Raw genomic sequence first — 17927 nt, 5'->3', positions numbered from 1 at the left:
TCTCAGTTTGACAGAGCTTCAAATAGGACCATTTTAGTAAGCCATGACACCTTAATTATCTACTGACCTACTAAAGACCTCTTGAAGAATCCATTGTATAAGAAGTACCAAGCCAATTAGGCTTAATATTAACTGTAAACTACAAAGTTAATACATACACTTTAAAAAAAAAAAAAAAAAAAAAAAAAAAAACAGATGTTTATTGGATAATTAAAAGTCTGTAAAGATGTGCATCAGGACTTAACTAAAGAGTTGGAGCAATGGGTGGTTTCACTTTTATGCGGGCGCTCAGATATGAAGACCATAGAGGGAATGCTTGTGGTGCTGTACTTTCATTCATTCGTTCATCCATTTTCAGTAGGTAAAGGACGTTCTTCAGAAAATATAGCAGGTGCTATGAATGTGAATTGGACTGGCAAAAAAAAATGGCTACAAGTCTAATAAAACAAACAAATAAATAAATAAAAAACCATAAATACTACTTTTGCTGGAGTTTAGATAATGCCATTTCATCCCTTTGTGTGTTCTGTTATCAGAACAGGATCACATGACCAGCACAAAAACTACTAGCCTGACAGACAAGATACAATAAATCAGAAATGCACTCGGACATGCGGCCAAATACGAAGCAAAACACAGCTACTGTTTCTCGTCTTCCTGAACAGTCACATCTAAATGAATTGAAAGGACTTCGATATAACAGAATCCTATCACTGTGCACATTTCTGTGTGAAGCAATATTATTTGCAGGGATTAGTTTAAAGGTTTTAAGACATACACTTTTGTGTATATTATGACTAATATTCAACTTTACTTCTTTTTTTTTTTCCTCGTCTCTGGAGCAGCCGTTACGGATTTACATCAAAACCATTATTTTGGTAAAGCTGTTTAATGGAACTGTATATGATAATGTTCAATGTTTGAACTCATTTATGACTCAATGAACAATACAGACCAAACTATCATGACTGATTGGCATGCATATAAATATTAAAAAGCAACAATGAGATCTTAATACCTGACCTAAGGCATCAGTTCGACTTCATTTTTAAGTGACCAACATAACAACGTTGCTCTCTAAAGCTAATTACGCTATGTAGCAAAGTGATGCTGGTTTTTAATCTATTTAAAACTCTGCTTAGTCACTGGAATCACGTGGGGCTCTTTGGTTGTTGTGGTTTTCCAGTGGCTGTATAAAGGCTTGTGAATATTTATTGGTGCGTAGAGTGTGGGTGAGCGTCTGATTGGTTGGTTGGGGTTTTGAGAGGGTTTGGCCGAGTTCTTGGCCCCCCCTGTAGCCTGAAGCTCATTAGCACAGCAGGGCCTGGTCACATCAAAGCACCGCCGAAAGGTCAAACATTCCACTGGAGCAACACAGTCAGCAGGCCCGGCTGCTCCTACCAACCAAACACACGCTCACACACAAGTGTGCGTGCACACACACACATACACACAATTAATGAATAATAGTAAAATAATAAAATTAAATAAATTAAACAGCACGGTTGAACCAACACCTCTCTAAAGCCACACAAGCAGATCTGAGAAACGGTCATCTTTACTGATCTCTACGACCTCTGTGACCTTGACTAGGCACAAATAAATGAATGAGTGGTTACTCCCTCTTCTTGTTCGGTGCCAGCTTTATATCTTCTATTTATAGCCATCGTTCTCGGCAGCTGCAATACATTGCTTTTCATCCTTTTAGCTGTGGTTTAGTGCTAAACATGCAATGAGCTATGAGTGTGTGTGTAAATGGATGAAGAAAATTCTGTGACAATAAAAGCATTGTACTTGATGCGATCCTCTAGTTAGCCGCTTCCTACCATCCAATATTAAGAGAATGTAAGAAAAATAAAAACAGTAGGTGTAAAAGAAAGATACAGTGGGTGGAGCGAGAAAGCGAGCGAGAGGTACTAAACGCCTTTTGGCAGACAACAAGGTGATGGCAGTGAGAAAAAGGGAGGGCCGTGCCTGCTCTGATTATAGTGCTGCACTCTTGTTCACACAGGTACTCAGACTCAGTGTGTGAATGCTTGTCAGTCTGGATTTCAGGAAGCCGGCAGTGAAGAGGGAATGGAGCCTGCAGACGGATTTCTACACCATACCAGTGGCGTAGAAAGTGGGCCTTTCTCTTTATCTCAGGCTCGAGCTTCTCGTTCGGTGTCTCTCTCTGAGCAGTAGGACTGGTTTCAGGTTCATGTTTGATGTGTGGTGGTGACACAGTGGTATGTGCTTCAATGTGCACAGTAAAGACTGGGGAGATGCAAAGATCTCTGCTGTAGGATAGTGACCTAGTTTTTACAAAACATTGCACCGCTGGCTGGCTGATCACGTTTAGTCGCAAATCCGTGAACAGTATTGCTATACCTAAACCTATAACATTCAAGCTATTTTATTACTTATTTTAACAAAATTTAAACTACATTTTATACAAATTTAAAGAGCTAATATGATTAATTTTGGTAACCATAATCACTGGGGTTATGCTGTATATAATTTTGATGCTGAAAATAGTCACAAATGACTAAATTAAGAATTGTAACGGAACAATACGTAACACATGGGCTTCAGTTAACCACCTCCTGAGAATACATTTTATTTCTAGAACATTTAATGTATGTAACAATTACAGTTGTACCAATGCAGCTTTACAGTAATCCAAATATCGCTTTAGATCCTTAATGAACAAACCTGGAATGACCGTGGCAGGGCAAAACTCCTGCAAACTTACTCAAATAGGAAAACCTTAAAAGATCCCACACTCAAAACAACTCATCCACTTCACAAATGATATAGATTATAGATTATTTTACGCTTCCACAACGTTATGATTAAGCCAAACAGTACAGTGTGCTGTCCTGTGATGAGAACAAGCCAGTGTTTATAATTACAGAAGCACCTCTTATGAACAACTGACAGTATCCATGTCAGACATGCACACTGTAATATGATCAATCTCTGTGGTTTCCACAATTACCATTTCCCATTTGATTTCTTGTCCTTAAAATAAAAACAGTTGTCACAGGTTAAGTACTTCCTGGTCACAAAATTAATAAAGTAATATATTCATTTCAAGATATCCACACACAAAGATTTTGGTTATCTTTTCAAATAAGGTAATTTACCAAAATCTATCATCGAATTAAACTTTTAGTATTAACACTTCCAGCTGTTTAGCACCTGCGTCTTCTCAATTTACTTGATGCTCTCAGAGTTATCTTTTCAATTCTATAAATTCTCTCAGACTTACAAGACGACAATTAGCCAGATGTTTTAATTATTTTCGTGTTCACCTACATGCATTCCATCCTGCTGTTTTATTTCACTTGCCTCAAAAAGATTTCAACATGTCATAAGATATAATGTCCGCCTCTCCACCAGTGCATCACTCACTCACACACACACACACACACACACACACACACACACACACACTCTCTCACACACACACACACTCTCTCACACACACACACACACACACACACACACACACACACACACACACACACTCACTCACTCACTCACTCACTCACTCACTCACTCACTCACACACTCACTCACACACTCACACACTCACACACTCACACACTCACACTCACACACTTCCTGCCCATTTTCTAAGCACTAAATTGTCCATCTTGACGGCTTTCAGAATTGTGTTCACACTTAACCCCTACCTGATTAATTGCCATTAAATCCCAACATAAAAGGGCATGCGTGAAAGGGGCCAGTGTGTGAGACAGGATAATAAACCAAAGCAAAGCACCGAAACCAAAAGAGATCCTGCATTCACATGCCCGCAATGCTACCCAGACCTTCAAAAGACATTATGAAGCTTTCCAACAAGGCCTCTGTTTATTAAAAAAAAAAAAGGAAAGGCTTTGAAAAGCCATCCAGCCATCCATTTGAACTTGTGGCCCTGAGCCACCTGAATAAAGACCGCCCCCTTTCAGTCTCCTCCCATGATCGGCCCCCGCAAAGACCTGCAACATCAAAGCCAGGTGTGTAATGTGTACTTGGTGCAAAAACAAAATCACAGACTTGGTTAATGATGACTTATTCTTCATCAAATGGCTATTCTTTCATTGTTGTGAAGAACAAGGTCAAAAAATAAATAAATAAAAAAAGGCAAAAAGGACATTGTCCCAAAAACTATCACTCCCTGTGCACCCTTCTCTGGGGGCAGCTTTAGTAGGTAGGACAATGTTGCACTACTAACAGGCCGAATTGTAGAGGATTAGCTAGTTAGCCCCAGCACAACTGCTTTTCAGGCTAGGATTAGCCAGTGAAAACACACACACACACACACACACACACACACACACACACACACACACACACACACACACACACACACACACACACACACACAACACAATGTATTTTCTCCACCCTTCTACTTCAAAACCTCGAGAGTCGACAAGCACCTCCCCCAGTCGATACTTTTGAAGAAGTGCCTCAGAAACTTATCAGGGGCCAAAGCAAACGAAACACGGCCCTGAGTGGAACAAGGCCAATCACAACGATTGGAGTATGTGCGCAAGGCTTTGTTTTCCTTTGCCAATATGCGATTTTAAAAGGAGATAAAAAAATAAACTAAAAAAATAAAACGAGGGCTGTTGGTGATAAAATCCTTGTGGACCATAAGCTACACAAGTCATACAATTTCCCATTGAGATAAAAAGTTTGCACCCATTGTAGAGACCTAAAAGCAAAAAATGTAACCAATATGTATTATTATTATTAAGAAGATGAATTCATCGCCTAGTATTTAAAGTGTTATCATTAAGAGTCTTCTAGCATCAGGATAATAAATATTTTTTCAAATATCTGCAGGATGAACCCTCCCACATAATCATATACAAATCTCCACAATAAAATTTCTGTTTCCACCATTAACCGACTGCACTGCTATAAAATATAATCGACATAAAATTTCTTGCTGCATGTACCTTTCCTGAAAAGCAGAAGTTTTACTAACAGCTCCTATAATGAGGGATCAAGGCGCTGAGCACGAACGCACGTGTGCACGCGCACAGACTGTTGCTGAAAACTTTTACACGTTTCATCATCCTGCATCCAAACAAAGAACTCCCATACTCTGATATCAGCTAAGAGAAGAGATGCGCAAAACAACCGTACACGAACAAGAAGCAGAAGAACAAAAATACCTGAGGTAGCTCAAGAAGTGAGACAACAGTAAAGTGAAAAACAAGTGAAAAAGAAAAATAACAGCCAAAAAACAGAGACAAATGGTACACGGAGGACAGCCAAAGTGCACAAGAGGATAAAGATTTGTTTTCCCCATGAGCATTCCTCCATTATCCAAATGCCAGGATGATACAAAGTAGGTGAGTAATATGACAGAATCATTAAATCAGGACAACAGAGAATGTTGTGAGGTACAATACAAAGGTTTGATTAAGAGCTAATCTGTAGAGTTTCATTTAATGACAGACCTGCAAAAGTCTAAGCTTCTCCAACGCCTAATATTAATATTTATACAATTAAAATTTTTTACCCACAAATCGGATGCTTACAATCAGGGTTTAAAAATATTTCTTGTTTACTACAAACATATGGCAACCATTTTATCGATGAAAACTCTTATGATCGAATGGGACGATATTGAAATTCATTCTATTTCTCCCCGTTACATTGAAACATCTCAGTCTCGTTTGGTAAAACCACAAACATGTGCACCTCAAAAGAGCACTTGAGCGCTCAGTGACCCTGTGACCAAACACTCGAGAGCCTATTGGCCAGACTGGATTTATGCAAGTCTAAATCAATTAGCGAAAAAGGGACGCTCAATAAAGCTAGAACACAGACTCAGAGATGAAAGATAACATCAAAAAGCATCGAGATCCATTTGCTTGATGAACCTTAACAACAACTTGCATACATGAAGAAGCAGTGACTGGTTATTACCGAAAGTGTGTGAGCGACAGTGTAAGGTGGCTGGAAAAGAGACACTTAGATGATGATCTATGTTTATGGGTCATGTGTTTTGGCCCTGGAGACCTTGGCTTAAGTTGTTATTTTGTGGGATTTGTTATATGACCAAAAAAAAAAAAAAACAATTTGTGATGTCTTTTTGTTTTGGTTTTGTTGACCGATCTTTTAACAGATTTTTCCCACAGTGTTAAATATTGTGTGCATTTCTACATCATTTAAAAACTATATTCATACAAAAGTAGAAAGAAATCAGACTCCTATATGATTAATATGTACAGATATAAATCCTGTAACGGCTCACTATTGGCAGTCATGATCCTGATGCACATCATGTGCTTTAAAAAATGCATTTGTGCATATCGTCCTATTGCCTGTCCGAAATCATATGGTCATGTCGATGCTTAATAAATAAAATCACCTTCAACAGGAATATCAAAGGATAAATAAACCAGCTTGGATGTTTTTAGCCTGTAATCGATTTGCTTGTGTTCATACTTGATTTACTGGGGATCCGGCTTGGTATTGTTCTGTGTTAAACCTAACAGGATTTCCCTTTTGTTTGTGTTTACCCTTGATCAGGTGCGTGAGTGTGCGTTTCATTCATGTCTCTTCATCGCAACCTCAAAACATTCAGACGTGCTTTGGATTTGCTCATTAGGGTCAGTTTAGGGTCAGTGGAGTTCCATAGCAGGGCAATACATGGACAACAGGGGGCTTGAATGAGCCTCAGGAGCCCCAGAGTGATTGCACCATCAAAACATCAGCAGAGATAAATATGGAGACATCTGCATTTGTAAGCAGGCCATGGTGCTCCCGTTTTCTGCTCTGCTGGACGACCACGGGGCAGACTGGCTCTCAGACCTGTAAGTGTGTTGTGAGTGTCACTATCTGTATTCAACACACACACACACACACACACACACACACACACACACACACACACACACACACACACACACACACACACACACACACACACACACAGCTCAGGTATCTAAGACACCAATCAAAAGCCATACGTAATTGCTCCGATGGATTTCATCCTGAAACGGAGGGGGGGACCGGCTTGCTCTCCCTCATTTTCTCTTCCCTCATCTTCATCCTCTTTCCAACACACACAACTCCTCCTCCCCCTTTTCTTATTCCCCCCTCCACTGCCTTCTCTCTCTTTCGCTCATGAACAGCAGCCAAGACTCTCCATCTAGTCGGAGGCAGGAGGCTTTGAAGAGATCAAAGGCAAGGCCGCGAGCAGTGCGGCACTCTGGGAATACAGTGAGCCTCTCTGCTCCTCAGCCCCATTTTCCAGAGTCATGTCGGATTGCAGCTGGATTGCATTCCGCCGGTTTTCTTAATGCTCTTGGTTTTGACTTTGACATCAGTGAACCCCCCCCCCCCCCACTTCTTCAAAACAAGAGTGAGACAGTAAGGGAGTAAAAAAAAAAAAGGGGGGGGGGGCTGATAGACCAAAAAAAGGCAGAAAAAAGGGGTAAAAGCAAAAGAGGAGAACCTGTGCAGAATAAAGAGAATAAGAGAAGCATGAACTATAGTAAGAAATAGAGAGAGAGAGAGAGAGAGAGAGAGAGAGAAAGAGAGGAAGAGAGAGAAAGAGAGGAAGAGAGATCGACAAAGCGAATTTTATTTTCACAACTCCATAATTGGGCAGTTCAAAGGGAACAGGGGGGGAAAGGGGAGCATTTGTTTTCAATTCTGTGGTCAATATGAAAGGAGCGACAAACTTTTATGAGTTTCACAAAAATTAAAGACAGGCTCTTTGCAGATTCAAAGAACAGGCTGTTTTTTTTTTTTTACTTTTCTCTCTCTCTTTTTTTCATGATGGAGACCACACAAAAATGAACTGATAGCAAACTGCAAGAGAGGAAAAAAAGTAGGAAAAAAAAAAAAAAAAAGGAACATGTTGGTAAAGTCAGGGGGAAAAAAAGTGAGAGAACGAGAAAGAGAAAAAGGCAGCTGTATCCATACATCCATTAAAGCGGCAGGCTAATAAAGCCTGGTGGCAGCCGTCCCTTTGTACTGCAATTCAGCTGAGGCCAGAATCGAACTTTTCCAGCACAGAGCATGAATACTTCAGTGCTGTCGGCTCCTCGGTGCACGCAAGCCTCTTTACTTTCACACACCCATGGAGACGAGCGAGAAAAATAATGAGTCTCCCTGAAAAAGACCGAAGTTATAAAAGAAAGAACTGCAACTTTGTGCTGCAGTCACCATTGATCATTGGTGCCACTGAGGGGACATGGTGCTTCTTATTCCAGCGTCTGAAGTTCAGAAAAGAGCCGGGGTTTAAAATGCATACATCAGTCCTACATCTGTCAACGTACAAGTCCGCAGCTAAAGCAACTCCCTTTATCACTGCTGTATCCAACAACATGCATGTCAAGCATTCTCGTTTGTGTCAGAACACGATATACGGAAACGCCAAAAACAAGCTGAATCTGTCCCAATTTACCGCTACACAATTTTTCAACATGAACAGAACAGAATTTTAGGTCATCTGAGAAAACAGCATTCAGAACGAAACACACAAAAAAGAAAAGAAAGAAAATGTGCAGCACAAATATTCAAGCCTGCCTGACAAATGAGCGGAAACAGCACAGGGCTAAACAGACGCCTCACCAGGCGTTTACCCGAGGTCACACGTAGCCGCCAAGTCACAACAAGAAGTCGTGCGAATGCAGGCAGCATGTGGAACAAAACACAGAACAACTTTATGATTTTCAGACTCAAACTCGAGTCCTGATGGGGGGGAAATCTGCAGACCTCGGAGGCAAGAAGAGAAGGAGAGCACTAAATGGTTTTCAGCTGGCATGCTAGTTACTGCTAGTTTATGTTGACTCTAAAGTTTATATCATATTTTATTTTTGCTAGCAAACTCAGCAAATTTGAACCAAACCGCTATGCTAAATAAAACACAATGTGAATCAGGATATTTGAGACTTGCTAACAAAGTGACAAATTTTTTGGGGTACTTGTCCTGATAAATATTCATAAATGTGTACTAATACAGTGGTTTAAATTTGCTGATCTGAATTACAATCCGAAAATGTACCCTATAATGATTAAATGTGATCAGCCCTTTTCAAAGTTTGCGACGCCACAGAAATATATTGAATGCTAAATTTAAGCTTGGTTAAAACAAGTAAATGGATCCCGAATCTGTTCAATAACATCTACAAAACACACTGTGATTATCTGATTACCACAACAACAGAATCAGCGATCTGTGACTATCAAACACCCCACACACAAAAAATAAAAAATAAATAAAAATAAATAAATGAACACTAAATGCAAAATCAGTGTCAAGTCAGTATGCTAGGCAACTAGATCTGAAAATACATCAGATCTGATAGCGGTCCAGCATTGCAGGCTAGTATCACATCACTGCATGGCTGATTAGGATCATTTGGATGCAGCTGAGTTTTGCAGCTTGTTCTGGAAAATGTTTTCCTGTTAACACTGCCAGTCTAACCAAGTACAAATTACACATTTCTGACTCTCAGGTAAATGGCTTTAACAGAAAACAAAAAAACATAAAAAATAAACAACTGACAAACCTGCTTTATTTTCTCACCCCCATTCTTATTCTTTCCCCAAAATAAAAAAAAAAAAAAGCCCTTAGCCACATGGATTCAATAAAGCAGTGTTTAGTGCTGGATGGAGATGGGAGTATCGATGGCTTTGTTTATGAAGCCTGAATGTGCATCAGCACTTCAAAGGCCTGTGGGCTGCCACACACATACACACACACACACTGTGAGGTCTGTGTGTTCAGACCTGCTCTGCAGATGACATGGCCGTCTCTGTGACCCTCCTCACTGACTCGCTGCATGTGTGGAGGCTTTATTGCTACTGTAAAATAAGACAGAACTGAAACGAGCACCTCGGCGTCTGTGTGTGTGTATACAGTCTATGTGCATGTCATGTGCAAACATCATTTGTACCACGCCGCTGTTTAATCGAAGATCTAATTTTCTGTAAAAGTAGCTTTGACAGTAGAGGCGGTGATTAAACGTACAGGTTTATATTAATGTACTTATTCTGAATTCTCATTTCTATTGTATCTCATTCACAGGAACTGAAGTATAGAGGAAGCGCAACAAATTGAAAAAAATAAACCATTCCTAAAATAAATAAATAAAAAAAACAAAATCTCTACCACGGTTTGTACATTGTTTGTTTATCATTCATCGAAGAAGCCTCTGGTGCACTGGCAATGCAGCATTTCTCCATGAGAAAGTCTTCAGCATAGAACTTTGAACTTTTCCATTTCCTTTTAGGACAACAAGCCGTTTTGTTGTCTTATTTATATTATAGAGTGTACATAAAAGATTAAGGAGGGAATGAATGCTGACTGTAATACACTTTGTAACACAAAAGACAGCAGAACAGTCTTGTGTCGGTTCTAAAACATTTATGGTAACAATAAATGGTTTGATTGCATGACATGCCATTCAATAATAACTTAAAATCATTGATATTTCCCATTTCAGTTTTCAGTATTTCAGTTAATCAAATATTATATTATTGGAAAATATTTCAATTCAGGGTTGTACAAGGGTTTTATTTCTCAAGCCCCAGTGACTAACAAAGACTTTTTGATGGCAGAGCATCTTCTATGGTACAGGGATTAGAAAGTGGTTGATGTTTATAAGAATAAACATCATCTGTTGGACAACCATGCCATCTGCTGAAACATTAAGACAGATCAGCTGTTTGAGTAATATATTACATGAGCTACCAAAAAGTGATAAACAGGGTTGCCTACACCATTGAAATTGATTGTCCATAACTGTTAAGAATTTCAAGAGTGTAATGTATTTATTTACAGTAGCAACCCTGTCATTCATGCATTTACCTCTCGGTAACCCTAAATCATTGATATTTTTGTAATAATAACTCTACCAAGCCTCAGTCAACTCCTTGAGTCTCAGGGCAAGTTCTTGAGGGTTGGCAACCCAAATGGAATGGCATTAGCCAGACTCAGGAAGCATGGGTGCTGGGAAATGTGGTCTGCTGACATTGACACCACAGAGCTCATGGAGAAAAGAAGCACGGTTAACGGCAGTGTTAAATCTCGTTAGGTAAGCCTGGGTTAGGGGGGAATACCCGTTCCAAGGCATGTCCACCCTGAGGAAGAAATCTGTCATGTCCCACATCAAAGTTTAGTGTGTGAACATGTGTGATCTATTGCCAGTTTCCAGTTCTAATGTTTGTGGGTGGGGGGGTGGGGGGTGGGAGGGGGGGGGAAAGCTTGACCTCTGAACTGCCACCAACATCCTACACAATCTTACATTCAAACAGCAAATTAGCAGTTACAGGAAAGCTTGAAGAATTGATCCACCATGCATGAAAAGAGTTGCAGAAGACTAAACCCTCGAAAAACCAACCATAGCATGTTATTTTGGAGCATAATCACACTGGGGGGGAATTTATTATTATTTTTTTAATATTTTATATATATATATCCTTTGCTACATTTGACGTGGCATACCAAGTGCTTCCTTTATATTCTCTATTATGTACATCCAGGAAAAAAAAGGTTTAATTGTACGGTTTAATAATTTGCCCGCGTTCACATTATATTGTTATAAAATATAATATAGTATAATATATTGTTATAAGGCTTTTAACCCTGTTTGCTCCAGGGGCACTGTATCATGGCTGACCCTGTGCTCCGACCCCAGCTTCTGAAATAGCTGGGATATGCGAGGAAAATAATTTTCCCTGTGCTGTAATGTATTACATTGCTGGTAAAATTGTTGATTTCTTTACCTCAAATTAACACCCACAGGTTTTAAAATTACACTTCTTAAAATAAAACTGCAGCTATTAAAGCTGCAACACAATGTTTGGCCACGTTCCCATAGTAAGGTGTTAGCTAATTGATGGATTACCAACTAGACTTGTAGGTTCTTCTCTGCAGAAGCCCTTCAAGGCATGAAAGCGCTGAAATGAAGCACCAGATTGCTTTGCCCTGCCTTATTCTTCCACTGCCACCTTTCAGTCAGTGGCTTATAAAGAAACATGAACCATTGCACATGCAGTCACTTTAAATAACCCAAAACGGAAGAGTAAAAACCTCATGCGACCTCCTGCTGATCGCTTCCAAACATGCCAAGAAAGGAACAGGAACTCAGCATGCTGCCAAACAAAACCCAACTTTTCACCACCCTTCTCTCTCTCATACTCGCTTTTTTCTCCTTCTCCTCATCTTTATGCTTTTCTGGAGACCATACCTGATGAACTGTCCATATCTATAAGAACATGAAAATGACAATGGGCTCAAATGTTTAAGGATATAACTTCACAAATTCACTAATGACCTGAGATCATATATCATTTTCACAATTCAGGATTTTAGAGAAGCTCTGTGTCGAAGAAACATGCGCAGGCTCTACGGGTCACAGGCGCTGGTAAGCTAATAGTAGCACGGGTCAGCAAAGCCAGCCTGAGGGAGCATTTAAATCTCACCACTGCTTTCTTCCTCTCTAAAATCACAGCCTCGTACCTTCCCACAGTCAGGTAGCAGCGGAGCAAATCTGCTGAGCAGCGGAAAAGCCGCCAACCCTTGACTGGGTGTGTGTCAGGCAGTGGAATGTCATGGCCAATGGAAATCTATCCAAACTTCAGGGAATGAAAGAAGCGTGGAGGAGGAGGCGGGGGTGACTAGCGCCTTTGATCTTCGAGAAATCTGATTCCAGGCTTGAGATACTGTGTCGACGTATTTGAGCCGAAGGAGAACGTGGGGAAACGCTCAGTTTCTAGGGTGCAGAGTAGTGTGTCTGACATGCTGGCTAATTATTATTATTTTTTTTTACTGCGGAATTGCACACATATGGCAGTGAACTGGTTTCAATGGTGAGACAATGACGTCAGTATATAATTCCAATCATTTGATCAGTACTAGTAGTTCTAGTATGCTCATGCCATACTTCCTACATCATATGCATCAGTACCCTCTCAACCGAAACAATGCTCAATCACAGCTGAACACCCGAGCTGACTTTACCCCTCAACACCCGACAGCCTCTGTGCTTTCATTCGGCATCAGCACACGCAGACTAGAGCCGTGTGAACAATGCCAGAGATGTGCTGGTGCTGGTACGTTAGCCTGTGGCTGGTGCCTGTCCCCGGCACGAGGTCACTGCCAGACTCTTCTCCACACAAAAAGACTTCCAAACAGGATTAGGTTGGACAGCTGCGTGCATGTCCTGCATCTGTTTTGCAGGCATTGAAGCTTTGGAATGAGGCTGAGCAGACGGAGAGCAAGTAGCACCAAAAGAACGAGCTCCGACTATATATAGATTCTGGATAGCATCAAGCTGCCTTATTTTCCACATATATTTAAATGCATTAATAGTGTAGACAACACCGCAAAACATTAAAGAAATTTTATGCAGCACACTAGAACCCAGAGTGGCATGATGAGTATTTCTATTGTAAAAAAAATCACCACATGGATGCCAGGTCCTCAGAAACAACATAAGAAACCATCACAATAAAAAAAAATCTGTTACACCATACTGCAAAAGATTTATTACATATAGGGAAACTGGGAGCAACTACTGTTTTGTCCTACAGTAAAAGAACAAGAAAAGGGCAAAACCTACCGTTCTGGGCATGGGAGGCGAGAGCGAGCCGTTGTTCATGTAGTGTTCGTTGTTCATGTTGGTCATCATGATGTAACTCGGGTAACCAGAGTAGGCATGCCCTTTACTGTACAGATCATGGAGCTTTCCTGGAAATAGAACAGGATTGTTATTTTGCTTATTCAAATGGAAGGCTTTCAGCAAGCAAGGAAAAATCTAGTGCACAACGTGGTTTCGGCGCATTTTAAACACGACTAAATGGATCTCTGATTCACATCAAAATCCCCCGTCTATAAAATCTACTTCACGGTTTTTTTTTTTTATATGACAGAGTTGTACATGACAATAATTTTTTTATGTAGACAGTTCAATTTAAACTCAATCCAAAAGTAAAAATGAATAAAAACATAGATTTTTAGTTTTCACTATTCTGTTTGTAATATACTACAAGATGAGTCAATTCAAGATTAAACAAATTGGTCATGTGTACATTGAAATTCTTAACTTTGTCTTGTGAATGCTGCATTAGAAAATAAAATAAATTAAAAACTACCACCAGTATTATATCACTGTATGCAATAATAATGCAACACAGAAATAAATTTATCACTCGATCAAAAACAGGATATTCTGTCGGTTACTAAATGTATTGCACTTACATTGTTCTAAAATGTAAATGACTATAAAAATGTCTTTTTTTTAAAACTTTCATTAAACGCCATTTCCTTCATCTTCTCCAGAACGCTGCCCTGTTTTTGGAAGGACAATAGAAGCCTCTCTGTGCCAATTAGCAACAATTAACACACAGTATCTCAGACACATGCGCAAAGTATCAAAACACAGACGACCCCCGACTGCTTACGGAGGTCCTCAAAGTGCTCGTGTATTTGTGTCAGGGTGAAACAGAGACAAAGTGTTTGAAACAGGGGAAGGGGGACGGGGTTACTTCTAAAGGAAGAACAGAGAAAAAGACAGCCTTCTGTGTAGGGACGGTGGGGGTGTGAGCGAGACCGATTCAGGGGGTTTGCGGTGGTGGTGTGCGTGTTCTCGCTTTGGGGGGGGGTCTGCTACTATTCACAACGACCCGAGAACAAAAAGGGCTACAAGCCCACCATTGTGAAGTCCGACACTCGGGTGCAAGATTGACGAGCAATCAGTGGAGATCAAATGAACTCCGCAGCAACACGTCCCTGATGGTAGCACTGAAGTGTGTGTGGGGTGTGTGTGTGGAGGCCAGAGTGTCAGTGGGAGTCCTCTAGACCACCACATTGGCACGTGCCGAGCGCCGCCAGCACTAAAGCTGCTGCTCGTCTTGCTGAACAGCTTGTCAAAAGCAAAATAGAGTTGATGATAAGAAAAGAAACAAAAGCCAGTTCATATGGGGTTGGCACAGATCAATAGAGAGTCATTTTTCAGTGCTTTGTAAATGTATGATCTAAATTTATAGGTTTTTTTTTTTTTTTTACAGTACAAAATTGGAGAAGATGAGCAAATGTAGATATTGTAGAAATTAAAAAATTGTTTAAATAGAAGTTCTATTTCACAAAAGAAATCGTTTATGCTTGTTACACACATTTTTAAACTGCATTCGATTTGAGTCTTGTTTTGCTTTTTTTTTAAACAAAAAAGGTACCACTTACCATCATCAGGATGCTCTCTGTGTTTTTCATGATAGGAGTCTGGGGTTATTTGGGACTGTCTACCTGCCTGTTAAAATAAAAAAAAAATAAAAAAATCACAAATAGAGAGAGTAAAATATTTGTATCATATTCGTGCACAAATTAATACAAAAACAGCATGAACACGGTAGAGAGAAAGAAGCTTGTAATCGGTTGGTTTTACCAAGTGTGGTTTTTTTTCATTGGATTTCCTTAAAAAGATAATAACAATGAATATTTAATATACAGTAATTATATTTTGGCAATAAACAATCCAAATCTGTTGTGAGAAGATAAACCTTCAGAAAAAAAACCCTCTACAAATACACACACACATTCTCTGTATGCATGAAAGCAGTGATGGAAGGAGGGGAGTGGAACTTATGAGGCAAAGATCTGCAATGAATTTTTAATTACATTTAGCCCAGTGTTCGATTCTTCCTTATGACACTTCCTAACGCTGAACGTTGTGCATGTCGTAATAAACGTAATGAAAACAGAACAACAGAGACCTGGAATTGTATTAATCGTACAAAAATTATGTAGACGTTTCTGCTTCGATATTATAGAAACGATTATGATGAATACTACACGCAAAATTAGTTTTTTGTTTTTTCTTGAAAGGGTGGAAGGATTAAGACAGTATGCAACAAAGCCAGATCATTTGCATCCATGCATCCTTGACATAGATCCAAAACAATTTTATTACCAAAAAAAGGCAGGCAAGTGGGTAGTACGAAAATTTTCATTATTTAAGAAAAAAAAAGCATTTTTAAAATGGTTAATGTTTAGGACAAGGAAGAAATGCAGGGGGAAAAATAATACTTAAATGAAAAAAATAACAAACAAGAACAAGTCTCTGTTTTATATATATATATATCCAGAAATACTTAAAAAAAAAAATGTGTCAAATATATAGCATGATTAAACTGTTAAAAACATTAAACACATCCATATGAATCAATTTATACTACTAGATAAATATTATTATTATTATTATTATTATTATTATTATTATTATATATTTTTTTTAGCATTTTTAATTATATTTATCCAAACCCCTATTAGCATAAAGATGCTCTCTTGTTTTTTTTAACTAATTCATTGAAGATACAAAAATAAATGCTTGGTTTTGTTGTTCAAAATAGGATTTTAACTCAATAAATCTAAGATGGATGTGTTCACATTTTGAATGAACTGAAACTCAGTAGCAAATTGACACCAGGTGTATTAAAAAGGGAAAGAAAAGAAACAAAAAAACAGATGGTGTTTTTAGAACAGCAAAAGAGAGAGAGAGAGAGAAGAGAAAGGAGTGTTATGATAAAGGATAATGTTGCAAAACAAATATTTCGGGAGATTTGCTGCAAAAAAAATGAGATACAGCAGATGATACAATGTACAAACGCGAAATCTCAGGTGTATTACTCCATGGAAAGAAATCAAGCTGATGGAAGGTGAAAAATTAAAGATTCTACACGGGTGTAAAGGAGATTTCTGGAAGTCGGAAATGTGAGGACTCACGTCGTGGTTGTTGCTGTTTGGACTCGTTTCACTCTCGTTGACCAGAGAGGACTTGAGCTCGGCCAGGTCTCCTTCCTCCTCGGAGTTGGTGATCTCGGCGAAGCTCTGCTCTTTCTGCGGGTCGCCCTCGTCCTTGAACGGGATCATCTCGTCGGTGGCGCAGAGCTCCGGGTCTCCGCCGCCCGCCAGCTGCGGCATGGTTCCTTGGTCCTCAACCCACCGGGAGCTTCGTGGAACAGGAGCTCAAAATCCTTCAAGAAAATTAACGAGTTTGGAAACCGCTCTCTTTCTTTTCTCCCTTTCTAAAAAGCTGACTAGAGTCGAAACACTGTACAGGCTATGATTTTTTAACTGACAACCCAAAATCCTGGAGTGAAATAAAAAGTCGGTGTTCAGGTCTAAGCAAATAAAAATATCTATATTTATACTTTTAAACCCAAAAAAAAAACTCGGGAGGAAAAGCGACTCCGTAGTTCGTGTATTTCCTTCTCTCTATCCTCTTGAAAGAGAAAAAAACACAAAAACAAAGTTTGGAAGTTTGTTTGGTAGGGCTAGCAAACGGAAAACACCGGAAAACACCGGGAAACACCGGAAAAACGCGCTTACAGTCCGTCAACACTCCAGTCCAAAAAACAAAGTTTTTATTCTTTCTTTTTTTCCCTACACGTTAAACTTTCAAAAAACATCCTCCAAGCTTTTAAAGCTCACTATTAATTGAAATTGTGTCCCCCAGAAAAAACGACACTTTCTGCAAAATCCCCTAAAAAAAACCCAAAAACAATGTTTCCCCGCAATCTCAGCGTTGTGGACGCGCCGCACGCGCGCAGACAGCACACCGTTCTGAAACTGAGCAGCGCGCGATCTGCGCCACCTCTCTGGAAAGGCGCGCGAGAGTGTGCGCGTGCGTGTTTGTGTCGTAGCAACGGCTCTCCTCCCCTTCGCCTCCCACCTTACTCCTTCCTCCTTCCAGCTCCCGCATTGACTGTGAAGATAGAGATGAAAGAGACGCCGCCGCTCTGATTGACACTCCAGTAAGAAGGAAGGAGATAGATGGGAGGAGGGATGGAGGGGTGGAAGGAAGGAAGGAGAGTTTATACATCTCTCAATGGCAAATGGCAACCAATGTGCACTTTTTTTTTTTTTTTTTTAAACAAAAATCTATAATTTATATAATTTATCT

General features: G+C 39.7%; 1 protein-coding gene and 1 long non-coding RNA gene across 6 annotated transcripts in view; both read right to left on the bottom strand.

Moving 5' to 3' along the window:
- lef1 (lymphoid enhancer-binding factor 1) overlaps nucleotides 1-17681 on the bottom strand; it is a 39266-nt gene extending 21585 nt beyond the window's left edge. For 4 of the 5 annotated variants that reach the window (XM_083538793.1, XM_083538792.1, XM_083538795.1 and 1 more), the window contains exons 1-3: nucleotides 16748-17681; nucleotides 15209-15275; nucleotides 13590-13717 (exon numbers count right to left, since the gene is read on the bottom strand). In XM_083538793.1, coding sequence (XP_083394919.1) covers nucleotides 13590-13717; nucleotides 15209-15275; nucleotides 16748-16945 — 393 coding nt within the window. In that variant the 5' untranslated portion in view covers nucleotides 16946-17681. The remainder of the gene's footprint in view (nucleotides 1-13589; nucleotides 13718-15208; nucleotides 15276-16747) is intronic. The other variant, XM_083538794.1, reaches the window with a different exon arrangement.
- Nucleotides 2406-6083, bottom strand: LOC310724650. Its single transcript, XR_014533130.1, has 2 exons — nucleotides 3593-6083; nucleotides 2406-3395 (listed from the first exon to the last, which is right to left on the bottom strand). It is a non-coding gene; the product is annotated as an uncharacterized lncRNA (long non-coding RNA).
- Nucleotides 17682-17927: the final 246 nt, after the last annotated feature.

Source organism: Silurus aristotelis (genome assembly GCF_946808225.1).
Source record: "Silurus aristotelis genome assembly, chromosome: 4".
NCBI classification, from domain to species: domain Eukaryota; kingdom Metazoa; phylum Chordata; class Actinopteri; order Siluriformes; family Siluridae; genus Silurus; species Silurus aristotelis.
Note: the sequence above shows the minus strand (reverse complement) of the source record. Positions and strands in the feature narration are given on the sequence as shown.